The sequence below is a fragment of the Haliotis rufescens genome, unplaced genomic scaffold (genome assembly GCF_023055435.1).
Source record: "Haliotis rufescens isolate VD_foot unplaced genomic scaffold, xgHalRufe1.0.p SCAF_53, whole genome shotgun sequence".
NCBI lineage: Eukaryota > Metazoa > Mollusca > Gastropoda > Lepetellida > Haliotidae > Haliotis > Haliotis rufescens.
Window position 1 is genome coordinate 690,097 of NW_025964257.1, and position 16,155 is coordinate 706,251.

Here is a 16,155-nt window from a genome sequence, read left to right on the forward strand (position 1 = left end):
CAAACAAGCTTAACACCGTGGACACTTACTTACTGTGTTGTATGATGGAGAAATGTGTGGACGAAACCAGAGTCAAGACCCTCTACAAGGAAGCTGGAAAAACCTGTGCTTAATATAACTGTTTATAAGTTGGCCTCAGACAACAGTTACCTCCCCCCCACCCCAACCCCCACACCCCCACACCCCATACCCCACACCCCACACTCCTAAGTTTTACTGCGAACCGGAAGGAAAATAGGAGAATATTGTGCCCTGTTTAAATGGACTGATCAGCCAGCAGCAAAATTGTTTAAGTGAATTATGTGATATTATAATTATGATAGCTTAAATGAAAGATAAGACATTGTAGGTTGCTGTCAATTTTTTGTTAGCCCCAATCTGTGAAGGTATTGGTTCCATCTTCCCATGATTTGACCCCAAGTTGAAGGTCGCTGTGTGTGTTTCTGCTCGAAACTTCCGGTGAGCATTGTTGACAGTGTTTACTGCGAAAGCAAGGTGGTGAATGCTGGCCGAAACTTTGCGTTTTAAGTGACAAGTGGCAGGTTGGTCAGCATGCAACAGGAGAACAGCCTCCGACTGATAATAATTATGGTTGGCTGCCATGTCACTGTAGATGGCAAAGAAGGAAAATAATTGTGGTCTGAGGCCTGATATGGTGAGGCTATTGCACATGTTTGATTCATTATAGCTCTATACTATACTATGTAATAAATTGACTTGAAACTTGGCATATATATTCACCGTAAGTGTTGAAATATGTGTACATGTGTTTTCATGTTGAAATATGTTTTATATATTTTTTAATGATTTGGTTTACTTTTTCGAACGTGCAGTTTTATGCATGTTGTTGAAATAAATGAATGCAAGCATCATAATAAGTCATATGAGTTCCAATATGGTAGAATCATGTATCCCTACACCTGCTGTGCCTCGTATGAGCTGGGACAATATCTATATGGCCAACATTGAAGCCTTTTTCAAGAAATACAGAGATGTATTTGCTTGGCATTCAGCCAAAAGTGACCAACATGGCACGTGTCAAAACCGCACATGTCAAATCTGGTCTAGGGCATGTTTCAGGTCTTGCTTGCTGGCCGCAGTAGGCCGCAACAGCCTCACAGAGACTTGGTAACCAGTGAGAAGTCTTCAGCACTCATCCTACTGACAGTCCTGGGTATCTGGGATGGAGAGGCACTTTCTGTCTCTTCAGATTCAAGGGTGAGACCTTTGTTCCAAGGAGTGTGGCCCTTGCTGAACTGTGACTTGATTCTCTTGCGATCGCCTTTCATCATGATTGTCTCGGACAGAACTAATGAGCTCTGAGCACAATATGTACTTATATACCCCATCACTGTGTAATGTCACTGGCAATGACAAGCATGTAAATGTATAAGAAACTCTCAAGACATACATACATATGTCTTGTGTCAGCAGTCCAAATTGTAATACCAATCCACAGACACGTAATCGGTACTCACTTTAATAACTGGCGATAACATTTGTTGAAATATGTTCCAGCATAACATTTCTGCAATGTGTTGAAAACATTGCAATAATATGTAATGAAACAGTATTCTCTATGTTACAGCATGATGTTCTTGAATAACATTTTAAAAACATTTCAATAACATTTCCTGAAATAGTTTCTGGCTTAACATTTCTGCAACGTGTTAAAACATTGTAATACCAGTGAAATAGTTACGCCTATGGATGATGTTCTTGACAAACATTTTAAAAACATTTCAATAATATTTTGAATAATAATAAAACATGTACACATCATGCGGATGTTTTTACATATGTGCACACAATGTATACACCTGGAACTTAATTAAGCGCCACCGAACTAAATATGACACAGAATTATGAATACGGAAAATAAGGAAACAACGATTATTTATTAGACAATATGGCCCTTTCCCCACACCATCACACTGACAATGCCAAGATTAACGCGATTGGGTGTTCAAGAAGTTGGTGTTTGTATCAATTCTTATATTTCTTCAATTTCATGCATTATTTGTATTTATCAATTTTAAGTTTCCTTTTAACTTATTTTAAACAGTTCACACATTATGACTTTTGTCGTGCAAGGTGCAATCTCAATCGGCAATAATCAGTTAAGTAAGTGATGTTTGAGAACAAGTAAAGTATCATCTGTCATTGTACACACTGAATAGAGTTATCACCCCTTCTGAATATTTATTTTGACACACAAGTTATTTTGTGAACTAATTTCATTTATATCGTCATATGTTTCGATGAAAATCATAGCAAAAAAAGTGTCTTTTGTCAACTGGACTCATGGCAAAACGATAGTGCGTTGTGCAGAAAACACCACTATGAAACGTGAAATAAACATGATCGAGGGTCTCGAGTTCGCCAAGCCACGCATTGACTGAGCAAATTTGCAAAAGTACACTGACGTGTTTCCTGTCATGCAGTTCTTTTACGATACAAAACTTCTGTCATTGAATCTACTGTCACATTGTACCTATATGCCAACGAGGTTATGATAAAACAATCAATTTCTGAAATACATATCTCGACATGCACCTTTCGATTCATTTCCGGGATCCTGACAGCAAAATCCTAAATCCAGTGTATTACAGGCATATTTTAGTTGGACCTCAGGATTAAATGTGAAATATCTTCTGTATTAGATACAGAGGATACCATTTTTGTTTGTTTGAAATGTCCTTCAGTGAAATGCACAACATGCTGTCTGTTCCCTAACAACTGATGCGACGTACACTGCATGGAGCTATGCTCTCCAAGCCTCGTTTTCGATCCAAGATGGCGAAAGTGTGAAAAAGGTCAATATTTCTTGGTTGTCCAAATCATCGTTTACTTCTACTACATTCATGGTTGGAGGCAAGATCAAAGTCTCCGCCCAGCTTAACTAAGACAACAGACAGTGTCGTTCGTTTCGCTTTGAACCACCACCCCACCCTGTCGGTAGGAGTTATATAATCGGTGCCCAAATAACTGTGTCCAGTCTACAAACGGGTTTGAAGCGGTGTCTGTGTCGAATGATTTTGTGATAGTAGTGAAAAAATTCGTTGTATACCGTATATTGTTTGTTACTAACTATCCTCTTATTTGCCAAATGAACAGAACAAAACCCCATGACCGATGCATTGGTGCCGTGATATGCAACAAGAAAGAAAACGGATATTACCAACAGTAAGTCAGCTAACTGGAAGATCCACTGACTACTGCATTGCTTATAGAGGCTAAACGGACCTCTGTGTGTGTACTAGACGTAACATTCGAAGATAAATAAAGTCAATTTTAAGGCTGTACGGGCTATGGAACCGAGAGATAATATGGCCAAAATGCATATGTTGTAAATAAGAGGATCTCTATGCTAGAACGTTTGATCACGAGGGCGAAACATTGAAGTAGATACAGGAGAGTTGGGACACTGCCTGTGTAACACCAACCATGCGGTTTGAAATCAGTCACTGACATGATAGATGAGGTTGATAATAACACCAATTTTTGCTTTCATATAAAGCATTATGAGAACTGGGGAGCCAATATGCACGTATTACAGCATTCGCACACGGAAGCAATCTGTAGTTGATATGGTGTAGTTTTAATTACTCTGAAGTCCATGGAAAATGCTTTGTTGCACGTTAATGTCTGTTGTTTTCACTTTGTCATAATACATCATAAAAGCGTAAGAGAAGGTTTAGGATTCCTGTTGAAAGTACTAAAATAACAACTGTTGGTTACCGAACTGAGAGTTTTTTTATGATAAAACACATTGACTATTAATTTCTTCTCTTATTTTCCAATGTAGTTCACTTCAAATTTCTTCTCTTTAAACTGTTATGGTAATGAACCTGTTGAATGTCACCCTGTGAGATCTGTCAAATCTATCACGGATTTGATGCTATCCTCAGGTTTAGCAAGGTCCAATTTCATCCACTAGTTACTGGAAATGTTTAGGAAAATATTTCCTTTCTCCCTCAACCCTATCTTTCATGCACGCAAATGTAAAACATATACATAGTGAGGTCTTATATAATCCATACAATAATCTGTTCATTCATTAAGATATTGATGGGTGTAGGGAACAGTCCCTTTGAATATTTATGATTTAACACACAAAGTTTTGCACAATTTAACAGATTATAATAAAATGAATATCAAAATTCATTACCACTTGCCAAGATTATTATATTATATTATATTATATTATATTATATTATATTATATTATATTATATTATATTATATTATATTATATTATATTATATTATATTATATCATATTATAAATTATGACTATAAATTATGTATGATTTATGTATATATGTAAATAGGGCTAGATTAAGTATAATACTGGAACCTATGGCTTGTGTAAAAGAGGGAAAAAGTTTCAAATGAAGGTAAGGTTAAGGCCTAATATAATAGTAATGTATAGCTTTGTTAGATGTAAAGCATAGCAGGATATAGTAATATAAACAGTTCGACTGTTTGTGAGAATGAGGGGCCTGCTAAATAAACGAAAAGTAAAGCCTTAACATAGCGCTTGTGCAAGACACATATTCTCCAGGAAAAGTACTTAGAAACCTGACAGACACTTTTGATGTTCAATTCGTAATCTGTTCACAGTGTCAGTTTCAGTTTATTTCTCTGAAAAAAACAAACACCAACGGTGGTACACAGGAACAGGAAGTCGATCATTCTTAAGCGTTGTTTTCACACAAAAGCCGATAATCCCCCTGCTGACTCTGCTATGCTCGCCTTATTCTGCGAGAAAAAGTTCTGCTCTAGTGACCTACTGCGAGAGTAGGCTTCCTTCCCGGGAATACCCCTGCCTTCTGGCTTCAAACGACCGAGGCATTTTTTTTGTAATCTAGGCTTGCATACATTTACATACATTTATACACGCACGCATACATACATACACACCCATAATTTACATACATACATCAACGTAATGGTACATACATCCATACATACCATGCACACATACAGCCATGTTATCACACGTACATACTGAACAGGCAGGAAGCGGGTGCCTTGATTTGTTGTCTTAATCACCGACCCATCAAGAGTGTCAGTCAGTATGTATTCAAAACGGTGTACTCCCGGTTTCCAAACATTGGAAAACTTAGAACAACACAGGGATTAATGGACTAACACCTGTGGGTATGTCCCACTGTCTTTTTAGGGGGGACCGACGCTCTATGGACACACTACGATTTCAATGAATAGGAGTATGAACAAACATGCAGTAATAGATTTTTTTTATTTATAAAGTATTTGATTTCACATGATTTCCTTATCACAGCACATGAACATGATTGAATTTTACAATTAATATTCTAATATCACAACGGTTTATAATGTCTCAACATCAAATTTAAAATACAAATCGACAATTTATAATAAACCAACACTACATTTCCTGATCATCACAATCGTACAAAATGGGCCACAGCATCTGCAAATTCAATTGTTGACTTTCTTCCCTCACGTAAGTGTCTCTTTTCTGCACCAAGTCTGGTCTCAAGATGTCGATTCTTACTTGATATCAATAATTCATTTATGGATACCAAAGAAAGAATTTATATTAAAAATTGATTTTATTATATCCTGAAATGTTTACTGATATCGCAAATCAAATTGTAGATATAATAACTGAATCTATTATACCAGATAATGTACTTTATCATCTAAAAAATCAAATAAGGTATAGTATCTATAGCCTTCGTGTCCGTGACCTTATGCCCATTTTGCAAAAGTTTGCGCAGATAGCTACAGTACCGTAACATTTACATATATAGATATTCAGAGGATGTCTCTGCATATATTTAGGGGCAAAGGCCATCTTATACACGTCTACAGGTCTCTTCCTGTGTTACGGTAATTAGTAGAACCATCTACCTCAAGTGTATCCTCCATGATAAAACCTACTCTCATTAATCAAATGCTGCCCTTTCCCAGCGTCATGGCTTTGGAGCTGAGACAAAGAGAGACCCAACCATCATAAAGTAATTAGGGTCCAATAAAACCAATGCTCCGCCAAACCTCATTAACATGATCACTGAAAGTCGTACTGCAGACGTTTAATGTCAAATTACAAAAAAAGCATTTGAAAAGCAATAACATTTAACAGGATCATGTATTCTCTTAACACCATTTCAAAACATCATGTATAAGCCGAAACAGTACTCATACTATCCAACAATATCACATCTAAAAATGTGACATCAGCAAGTTCATATAACAGTGTGTTTTGACACTTTTCGCCAGGATATCAAACATTTCTCTCCTTCAGGTCTTTGAAAGGCATATTTAAGTGATACACATAAGAAAGAGAATATATGGATGTCAACCTCTTTATGATGAGGAACACAGCTTTTCGGAGTAAATGCTTACTCCTTCATCAGGTGAATGAATGCCATGAATCAGGAAAGCATATATATGTGCATGTAAGGACATCAAAATTAATAAGATAACAAAAGGTGGAAATTAACAAAGGATAGAAACTAACAAGGGAAGCCAACAGAAGGTAGAAGCTTACAAAGGAAGCCAACAGATGATTGGCGCTGATAGGTGATAAGCAATAGACAATGGAAGCCAACACTTGTGTCCCGAGTTGCAGGAAAATATTCTTCTGTCATGATCTTCATTTTGTTGCCTCGCAGGTCATATTGGTATGATCGGTGGTGGAGGAGGGTGTAGAACAGAACGGTAGCAAATTGCTGAAATACAATAAAGGTTATGTAACATATAGCATCTCTGTCTGACATTACTGAGTATTATCAGAGTGCTTGAAGTAAGTTTCGTAACTAAATACATGTGCTTCATGTACATTACGATTGTAGCGAATGTTGTATATTGGCAAAAATCAGAACAAGACCTTTCGTCGCAGTTTCTTTTAACGCCTCAGAAATCGTTACAGTTCACCTTGCATTTGCAATCAAATGACATCCCGTTCCGTTGAGATAAACACATACCTACTACAATACAACCTCATACCAAGTGATGTATAGTAAGATGGCTCGAGGTAGCTCATAAGATCTTCTGACTTGATGTCCTGGTGATATCAAAGACATCCTGGATCGACAACCACATCTACTCCATCACCCCCCATGAGCGCCAACTACATCCACTCCCTCAAAACGTTGAGCAGAAACTAAATCTGCTCCAACAGTGCCTGGACAACAACTACATTCACTGCACAGACATCGTAGTAATTCTCTCCAGTAAATGCACCATTGATGGTCTTAAGTCACCTTATGCTTAAACACAACTACATGGTCGTCAGATGTAAACCATAACTGGTCCAGAGAACTGACGTGACTTGTCCCTTCCAGTTTGTGAAAACAAAATAAATGTCCAGTGCAGGACAAATTAGTCTCGTGCGTCATGTCTTTATAATATAAGTCTTTAGACCTTGATCATCATATTTGGACAATCACAAGAAACGACATGTTTAATGTGCCATTTACATACAGATAATTCGTCAGGAGATTTTCAGGCTTTGGAGATGGCCTGGAGACCTGATACTATATAAATACCGATGTCTCAGAATAATTCCAATACACTGGTCTTGATATACAGCTTGAAAATAATAAGGGAATGAATATAGAGAAGCTCACCCGAGTGTCTTTTGATATCAAATATATCAACTCGATTTGTAAAAATGGTAAAACTTGGAGGAGGCTTGCCGAGGACTTTTTTCACTTTTATCAATGAGTGTTGATATGCTTGATATGAAAAAAACCCACGAAAGTGGAATTTTATTTGTCATCTAACATAATTCTTCCAACTTTTTCAGTTTGTAGACAGTAATAAGCACTGTAAAAAGTACTGCTTACGGCGGGGGACATCAGAAAGGGCTTCACACATTGTACCCATTTTGGGAATCGAAGCCGAGTCTTCGACGTGACGTACGAACCCTTTAACCACTAGGCTACCCAACCGCCCCTACTGCTAACAGCTTCAGTAGCAGCGCTATTAGTGATCTCATTTGATGTCGCTTGTTCTCACCCAAGCGATATCTCCTGTTGGAGCCAGCTTAGGGTGGTAAATAATGTTATGTTCAGACAAGTCCTTGGTCTTATTATGTTTGGTGCCCTTGTGAATTACCAAAAGGCAAAGGTATATATAAAACTAATTTTAGAACCAAATCAACCAATTACAAACGTTATATAGATGTCATTTAGCTAACAATGTTAGACTGCCCTTACAAATGACATAAAGACTGTTTTGTCCATTCAGGATAATTGAAAACACCATCATACCTTCATTCATTGACAGGTGGGCTGATGTCATTTCCTCCCCCACTCTGTAAGCATATTCCCCTGTATCAGGAGGATGGACATCTATGACAGTCAGCTGACGGCATCTTCCATTGATAGAGGTCTGTGTTTTGTTGGAATGAGTCAGTGTGACGTCGTCTCTGGTCCACTCACCGGCCTCCTCAGTGTCATCATGTAGCCTCAGTCTGAAGGTGGCCGAGTCTCCCAACATTACTATGCTGTTCCTCAGACCAAGCTCTATACCTGGTGGCGTATTATGGAAACAATAAAAGTGTTTGGTAATCGTTATTTTCTAAGAATGTGATAAAATGGAAAAGAGTTGGTGTTCTAAAGATTGAGTGATTTTTGTTTAACACCGCTTTAAATAGCATTTAAGCTACAGTGTTTGTGTCAGCTTCGTATGGTTTTTAAAAAAGTTGATGACGTCATATATTTAACCAAATTCCGAACATGATTTATCTATTCCCCAAAGACAACTTTAATTCCTCTCTTTTTAAAGATAGTTATCACAGAAAGTCAACCTACCCTGATCAAGATGGTGATAACGGAAACTAAACCCCTTCTATACATCATCATTATTGCGGAAAATAAAACTCATTTATATCCAACCCTAGCTAATAATAGGCAACATTATATCCCATATGGTTGGCCTGGTTTTTTTTTGGATAAATAAAAGATTTATACCAGAAAAAAGCTTGAAAGAAATAATAATGTTTCAGATTGCTGAAAAAACCCATTGTTGCAAGATGTTCTGTATAAAAGAAATATTTAGGCTCATCAGTCTTAATCCAAAAACGATATCTCGTTCTGTAGCTGAAAAGTACAAAATCCCAGACCGTCCATGTTATCAAAGGTAGGTCCGTAAGTGTCGCCATGCTTACCATCTGTTTTTACATGGATAAACCCAAGAAAGTCATCGCTTATCGCGCGATGGAAGGCTGCGCCTGCAACAACAATATTGATACACGCGCTGATGATACAGGTTCGAAACAGAAGACAACGTTTAACACAGGCTTTAGTCATTAATCCATAACCAGTACTGAGACTAAATGAGAACACATGGTCCAATGTTGCCACTGGAACTTCTTCCGCCGTCCAGTATCTCCTGTGTACTTATTGTGTCACACAGGGTCGTTCTTTGTCATCCGAGTAAATATTTACAGCTAAAATGTGTGTGTGTGTGTGTGTGTGTGTGTGTGTGTGTGTGTGTGTGTGTGTGTCTGTCTGTGTGTGTGTGTATGTGTGTGTGTGTGTGTGTGTGTGTGTGTGTGTGTGTGTGTGTGTGTGTGTGTGTGTGTGTGTGTGTGTGTGTGTGTGTGTTTGGTTCTTGTCATTACCTACCAGTGTATCTCCGGCACAGCACCAAGATACCTGTGTGACCTCATTCAAGTGCACCAGCCTACAGGATCACTGCGATCACAATCCCAGCTTTTGTGTAGTGTTCCAAGATTAGGAACGAGTTCATAGTATGGCAGGAACACGAAAATAATGTTCTATATATTACCGGGTGGTGGAGAAGGGTGTTGAACAGAACCGAAGCCATATGCTGAAATACAAAAAAAGGTTATGTAACAGATAGCATCTCTGTCTGACATTACTGAGTATTATCAGAGTGCTTGAAGTAAGTTTCGAACTAAATGCATGTGCTTCATGTACATTACGATTGTAGCGAATGTCGTATATTGGCAAAAATCAGAACAAGACCTTTCATCGCAGTTTCTTTTAAAGCCTCAGAAATCGTTACAGTTCACCTTGGATTTGCTATTAAATGACATCCCGTTCGGTTGAGATAAACACATACCTACTATAATACAACCTCATACCAAGTGATGTATAGTAAGATGGCTCGAGGTAGCTCATAAGATCTTCCGACTTGATGTCCTGGTGATATCAAACACATCCTGGATCGACAACCACATCTACTTCATCGGCCCCATGAGCGCCAACTACATCCACTCCCTCAAAACGTTGAGCAGAAACTAAATCTGCTCCAACAGTGCCTGGACAACAACTACATTCACTGCACAGACATCGTAGTAATTCTCTCCAGTAAATGCACCATTGATGGTCTTAAGTCACCTTATGCTTAAACACAACTACATGGTCGTCAGATTAAACCATGACTGGTCCAGAGAACTGACGTGACTGGTCAAGTTATATGAATAGTTCTTATGAACAAACTTTGGTGATTGACGATGCCTCGAGGTAACGCATTAGATCTTCCGACTTGATGTATTGGTCATATCAAGGTCATCAACTTCAATTCCCTTCCAGTTTGTGAAAACAAAATAAATGTCCAGTGCAGTACAAATTAGTCTCGTGGATCATGTCTTAATAAAAGAAGTCTTTAGACCTTGATCATCATATTTGGTCAATCACAAGAAACGACAGTCAACACATTTCTAGTTTGCGGCCAGACTTGAAGATGATATGTTTAATGTGCCATTGACATACAGATAATTCTTCAGGAGATTTTCAGGCTTTGAAGATGGCCTGGAACCATGATACTATATAAATACCGATGTCTCAGAATAACTCCAATACTCTGGTCTTGATAAACAGTTGGAAACAATAAGGGAATGAATATAGAGAATCTCACCCGAGTGTCTTTTGATATCAAATATATCAACACGAGTTGATAACAATGGAAAAACTCCGAGGCTTGCCGAGGTTTTTTACACTTTCATCAAAGAGTGTTGATATATTTGATATGAAAAACACGCGTACGAGGGTGGGATTTTATTTATCATCAAACATCATTCTTCCAACTTTTTCAGTTTGTAGACAGGAATTAATAAGCTGTGTAAAACGTATTGCTAACAGTTTTAGTAGCAGAGCCATTAGTATTTTCATTTGATGTCGCTTGATCTCATCCAAGCGATATCTCCTGTTGGAGCCAGTTTAGGATGATAGATAATGTTATGTTCAGACAAGTCCTTGGTCTTATTATGTTTGGTGCCCTTGTGAATTACCAAAAGGCAAAGGTAGATATAAAACTTATTTTAGAAACAAATCAACCAATAACAAACGTTATATAGATGTCATTTAGCTAACAATATTAGAGTGCCCTTACAAATGACACAGAGACTGTTTTGTCCATTCAGTATAATTGAAAACAACTGAATAACTGTCCATTTACCTTCATTTATTGACAGGTGGGCTGATGTCATGTCCTCCCCCACTCTGTAGGCATATTCCCCTGTGTCAGGAAGATGGACATCTGTGACAGTAAGCTGACGGTCCCTTCCATTGATAGAGATATGTGTTTTCTCGGACTGAGTAAGTGTGACGTCATCCCTGGTCCACTCGCCGGCTTCATCAGTGTCATCATGTAGCCTCAATCTGAAGGTGGCCGAGTCTCCAAACATCACTTCCTGGTTCTGCAGAACAAGCTCGATACCTGGTGCCGTATTATTGAAACAATAAAGGTGTTTGTTTATCCTTGTTTTCTTAAATTTTGGATACAATGTTGTTGTTTGTTGTTGGTTTGTCGTTTTACGCCGCACTCACTATTCAACCTATATGACGACGGTCTGTAAAAAATCGAGTCTGTACCAGCCAATACAGTGATATACATCATGAGCATCGATCCACGCAATTGGGATCGATGACATGCATCAACCAAGTCAGAGAGCCGGATCACCCGATCCCGTTTGTCGCCTCTTACGACAAGCATGGTCGCCTTTTACGGCAAGCATGGGTTGCTGAAGATCTATTCTACCCCGGATCTTCATGGGTCTGTGGATACATTGAAAATAGCTGGTGTTCTAAAGAGTGAATGATTTTGGTTTTACACTGCTTTGAACAGCATTTCAGCTACATTGTGTGTGTCAGCTTGACATGCTTTAGAAATATATAGGCTCATCAGTTTTAATCCAAAAAGGATATCTGGTTCTGTAGCTGTAGCTGAAAAAATATCTAGTCCCCATACAAAATCCCAGATTATCAAAGATCGGTCCGTAAGTGTCGCCATGGTTGTCATCATATGGTCGTCATTCTTACCATCTGTTTTTGAAGAGGTAAACACACCAAGATCAGTGCACACAAGTTATCAGAGTATCGCTCCTACAATATTGATACACGCACCGGTGATACAACGTTTAACACAGGCTTCAGTCATTGAACCATAACCGGTACTGACACTAAATGGGAACACATGATCCTATGTTGCTGCTGGAACTTCTTCCACCGTCCAGTATCTCCTGTGCACTAATTATGTCACACAGTGTCCTTCTTTGTCGTTCGAGTAAATATTTACAGCTAAAATCGTTTCTTGGCATCCATTACGAGATGAAGTTGATCATGTTTGTTTGTTGGTTTTTTGTTTAACATTGATGAGAAATATGAAATGACAAATGTAATGTATGTATGTATGTATGTATGTATGTATGTATGTATGTATGTATGTATGTATGTATGTATGTATGTATGTATGTATGTATGTATGTATGTATGTATGTATGTATGTATGTATGTATGTATGTATGTATGTATGTATGTATGTATGTATGCATGCATGCATGTATAGTGTATCTCCGGCACAGCACCAAGATACCTATGTAACCTCATTCAAGTGTACCAGCCTACCAGATCACTGCGATCACAATCCCAGCTTTTGTGTAGTGTTCCAAGATGGAGATTAAAGGGACATGGCTTCAGATCATTCTCCAGTCAAGCACCTATGCTGTGGAATACACTCCGAGAAACCCTAAAAACTGCAGAGACCCTATCTGTATTTAAGACTAGACAAAAACATTTCTCTTTGACAAGTATTACCCTTGTACTATGTAAGCGCCATGAGCACACGAGCTGGTATGGAGTTTGGCGCCATACAAATGGACTCGTTATAATTATTATTATGACCTAGAATTGACCTTCTACCAACTGTTAACTGACCTGGAGAAGAGATTGAACAAGTGTATTGAACTACAAGAGGACAATGTTGAAACAATTACAGCTCATGATCAAATGACAGTTCTATGTAATAGACTCTAACTCTGTTTGATACCCCCTCGAATGTGTTTAATGACAAATATGAAAATCTGATGAAAAAATATCTGCAGTGTATTTAAAGTATTTACAGAGTCTAGCGGTGACTGGCGAACAATTGGAATTCAAATCTCGCGGCCCTGACATTCGAAGTACAAAACATCTGTAGTGTAATCAAAGTATTTACAGGATCTAGCGGTTACTGGCTAACAATTGGAATTCAAATCTCGCGGCCCTGACATTCGAAGTACAAAACATCTGTAGTGTAATCAAAGTATTTACAGGATCTAGCGGTTACTGGCGAACAATTGGAATTCAAATCTCGCGGCCCTGACATTCGAAGTACAAAACATCTGTAATGTAATCAAAGTACTTACAGGGTGTTACGGCTACTGGCGAACAATTGGAATTCACATCTCACAGCTCTGACATTCGAAGTACAAAACATCTGTAGTGTAATCAAAGTATTTACAGGATCTAGCGGTTACTGGCTAACAATTGAAATTCAAATCTCGCGGCCCTGACATTCGAAGTACAAAACATCTGTAGTGTAATCAAAGTATTTACAGGATCTAGCGGTTACTGGCGAACAATTGGAATTCAAATCTCGCGGCCCTGACATTGAAGTACAAAACATCTGTAGTGTAGTCAAAGTATTAACAGGATCTAGCGGTTACTGGCTAACAATTGGAATTCAAATCTCGCGGCCCTGACATTCGAAGTACAAAACATCTGTAATGTAATCAAAGTATTTACAGGGTGTTACGGTTACTGGCGAACAATTAGAATTCACATCTCATGGCTCTGACATTGAAGTACAAAACATCTGCAGTGTAATCAAAGTATTTACAGGGTCTAGCGGTGACTGGCGAACAATTGGAATTCAAATCTCACAGCTCTGACATTCGAAGTACAAAACATCTGCAGTGTAATCAAAGTATTTACAGGATCTAGCGGTTACTGGCTAACAATTGGAATTCAAATCTCGCGGCCCTGACATTCGAAGTACAAAACATCTGTAGTGTAATCAAAGTATTTACAGGATGTAGCGGTTACTGGCTAACAATTGGAATTCAAATCTCGCGGCCCTGACATTCGAAGTACAAAACATCTGTAATGTAATCAAAGTACTTACAGGGTGTTACGGCTACTGGCGAACAATTGGAATTCACATCTCACAGCTCTGACATTCGAAGTACAAAACATCTGTAGTGTAATCAAAGTATTTACAGGATCTAGCGGTTACTGGCTAACAATTGGAATTCAAATCTCGCGGCCCTGACATTCGAAGTACAAAACATCTGTAATGTAAACAGAGTATTTACAGGGTGTTACGGTTACTGGCGAACAATTGGAATTCACATCTCATGGCTCTGACATTGAAGTACAAAACATCTGCAGTGTAATCAAAGTATTTACAGGGTCTAGCGGTTACTGGCGAACAATTCTTATTCATGTTGCCCACCTATTTTCTATTACTGGATCCTTTTTCACGTCACAATACAGTTTAGTATTGTATAATGAACTGAAGATGAAACATGTTCGTGTTATCGTGGTGTATAAGTCGCCCTGTCACTCATGGTCAAAAGGGAAACATTTAACATATTGCCAAAAATCGAACAAAATATAATTTACATGTGGTGCTGACACTCTCTGTCCCTGGTGTTGCTGACAACATCCCACAATGTGTTTTGCTACTGCCGTGGTGTCTATGATTGGAACAAACATCGCTATTATCCCTTCGGATTAGTTTTAGGAAAACCTTACGGTTACTTAGCAAACGGCCTGTTCTGTCCGCCATCTTTATATCTTAGCATGTTGCAATAAAACACTGTTTTGGTTATTGCCTAATTGGCGCAGATAACAGTAGGATCGCAATGAAAATAACCAAATGTTATGCACAAATCCCCAAGTTTAGAGGGCAGTATTATATTGCTCATATTGTGTTTCCTATTAATGTGAGGCTTTACAAAACTCAAAGGTCATTAAAATTTATCCACAATGCTCTGTGGCTCACCTGTATTATGGAGAAATAATCATTGCAGAACTGGGCTAGGATTTCTGGACTCGATCGCAGCGCCACCAGTGGCTATTACAAGTTATGTCCCTTCTATGACCCTCCTATTGACCAAATCTGATTCCACCTCTCATATAACTTGCATTTGCTTTAAACAAAATGGCGGCACCCAGCCGAAACGATTATTGTAATAAAACGGGTCCTGCCTCGCGAAGTGCATCAAATCACGTGAACACCTTGATTAAAAACTTCAAAAGATTTGGAAATTGTTGACGGTACACATCCTTTGCAAATCCTGCAGTCGTCCAAAATGTGCACGTTGAAATCCATGTTGTTTACTAACTGCCAATTAGTTAATGTCAATTTCGTTATGCGATTTTAATTGGACTGTGCCAGTCCAGCCAAAATATAACTCCATAAGTCCAGTCTAGTTCAGCAAGGGCGGAAACTGGACTTCTAGAGTCAGTTAGGTCCCTTGCCTCGTGAAGATGATATGAGCATAAATCTTAAGCCTGACTTGCACTACTTTCTTTTATTTTGCATTGGCTCGTTTTTTGTTAATTGTGTTAGCTCTTTCTGAAATATTACAAGCCAATTGACCGAGAAAAAACTCACCATGTGAGTGAGCCATTACTTCGATTCTAGCCTTACTTCCTGAAGCATACATACCTTTACCTAAAACTTGGCATGGCGTTTGATGAACAGTCAATGGCAAACTCACTTCTTCATCTCTGTTGTCATAACCCAAATAAATGAAGTGAGGAATGACACATTCGTCAGTACTCTCTTCATAAAAGAGACATTCGTCAACACTCTCTTCATCTGTCATGTCACCAAACAAATATTTGTCAGCACTCTCTTCA

At 38.4% G+C, this 16,155-nt stretch overlaps 1 protein-coding gene across 2 annotated transcripts; it reads right to left on the minus strand.

The window, feature by feature from the left end:
* Positions 1-5,258: 5,258 nt before the first annotated feature.
* LOC125374176 (myosin-binding protein C, fast-type-like) lies at positions 5,259-16,149 on the minus strand. Of its 2 annotated transcripts, none has more exons than XM_048385016.1 (6): positions 15,962-16,149; positions 11,426-11,686; positions 9,791-9,832; positions 9,168-9,230; positions 8,269-8,529; positions 5,259-6,723 (listed from the first exon to the last, which is right to left on the minus strand). In XM_048385016.1, the coding sequence occupies exons 1-6, from the start codon at positions 16,119-16,121 to the stop codon at positions 6,668-6,670; spliced, it is 843 nt and encodes a 280-aa protein (XP_048240973.1). In that variant the 5' UTR covers positions 16,122-16,149; the 3' UTR covers positions 5,259-6,667. The 2 variants fall into 2 exon arrangements, with proteins under 2 accessions (XP_048240973.1, XP_048240974.1); XM_048385017.1 differs by lacking the exon at positions 15,962-16,149 and adding an exon at positions 15,908-15,951.
* Positions 16,150-16,155: the final 6 nt, after the last annotated feature.

Excerpts from the sequence above, each read along its gene's own strand:
- LOC125374176 (XM_048385016.1), bottom strand. The coding sequence starts at position 16,121 with ATGACAGATGAAGAGAGTGTTGACGAATGTCTCTTTTATGAAGAGAGT. Across the intron at positions 11,687-15,961 it reads ATGCCAAGTTTTAGGTAAAG|GTATCGAGCTTGTTCTGCAG; the intron begins GTATGTATGCTT and ends ATACGGCACCAG. Across the intron at positions 9,231-9,790 it reads ACACCCTTCTCCACCACCCG|GCGCAGCCTTCCATCGCGCG; the intron begins GTAATATATAGA and ends TTGTTGTTGCAG.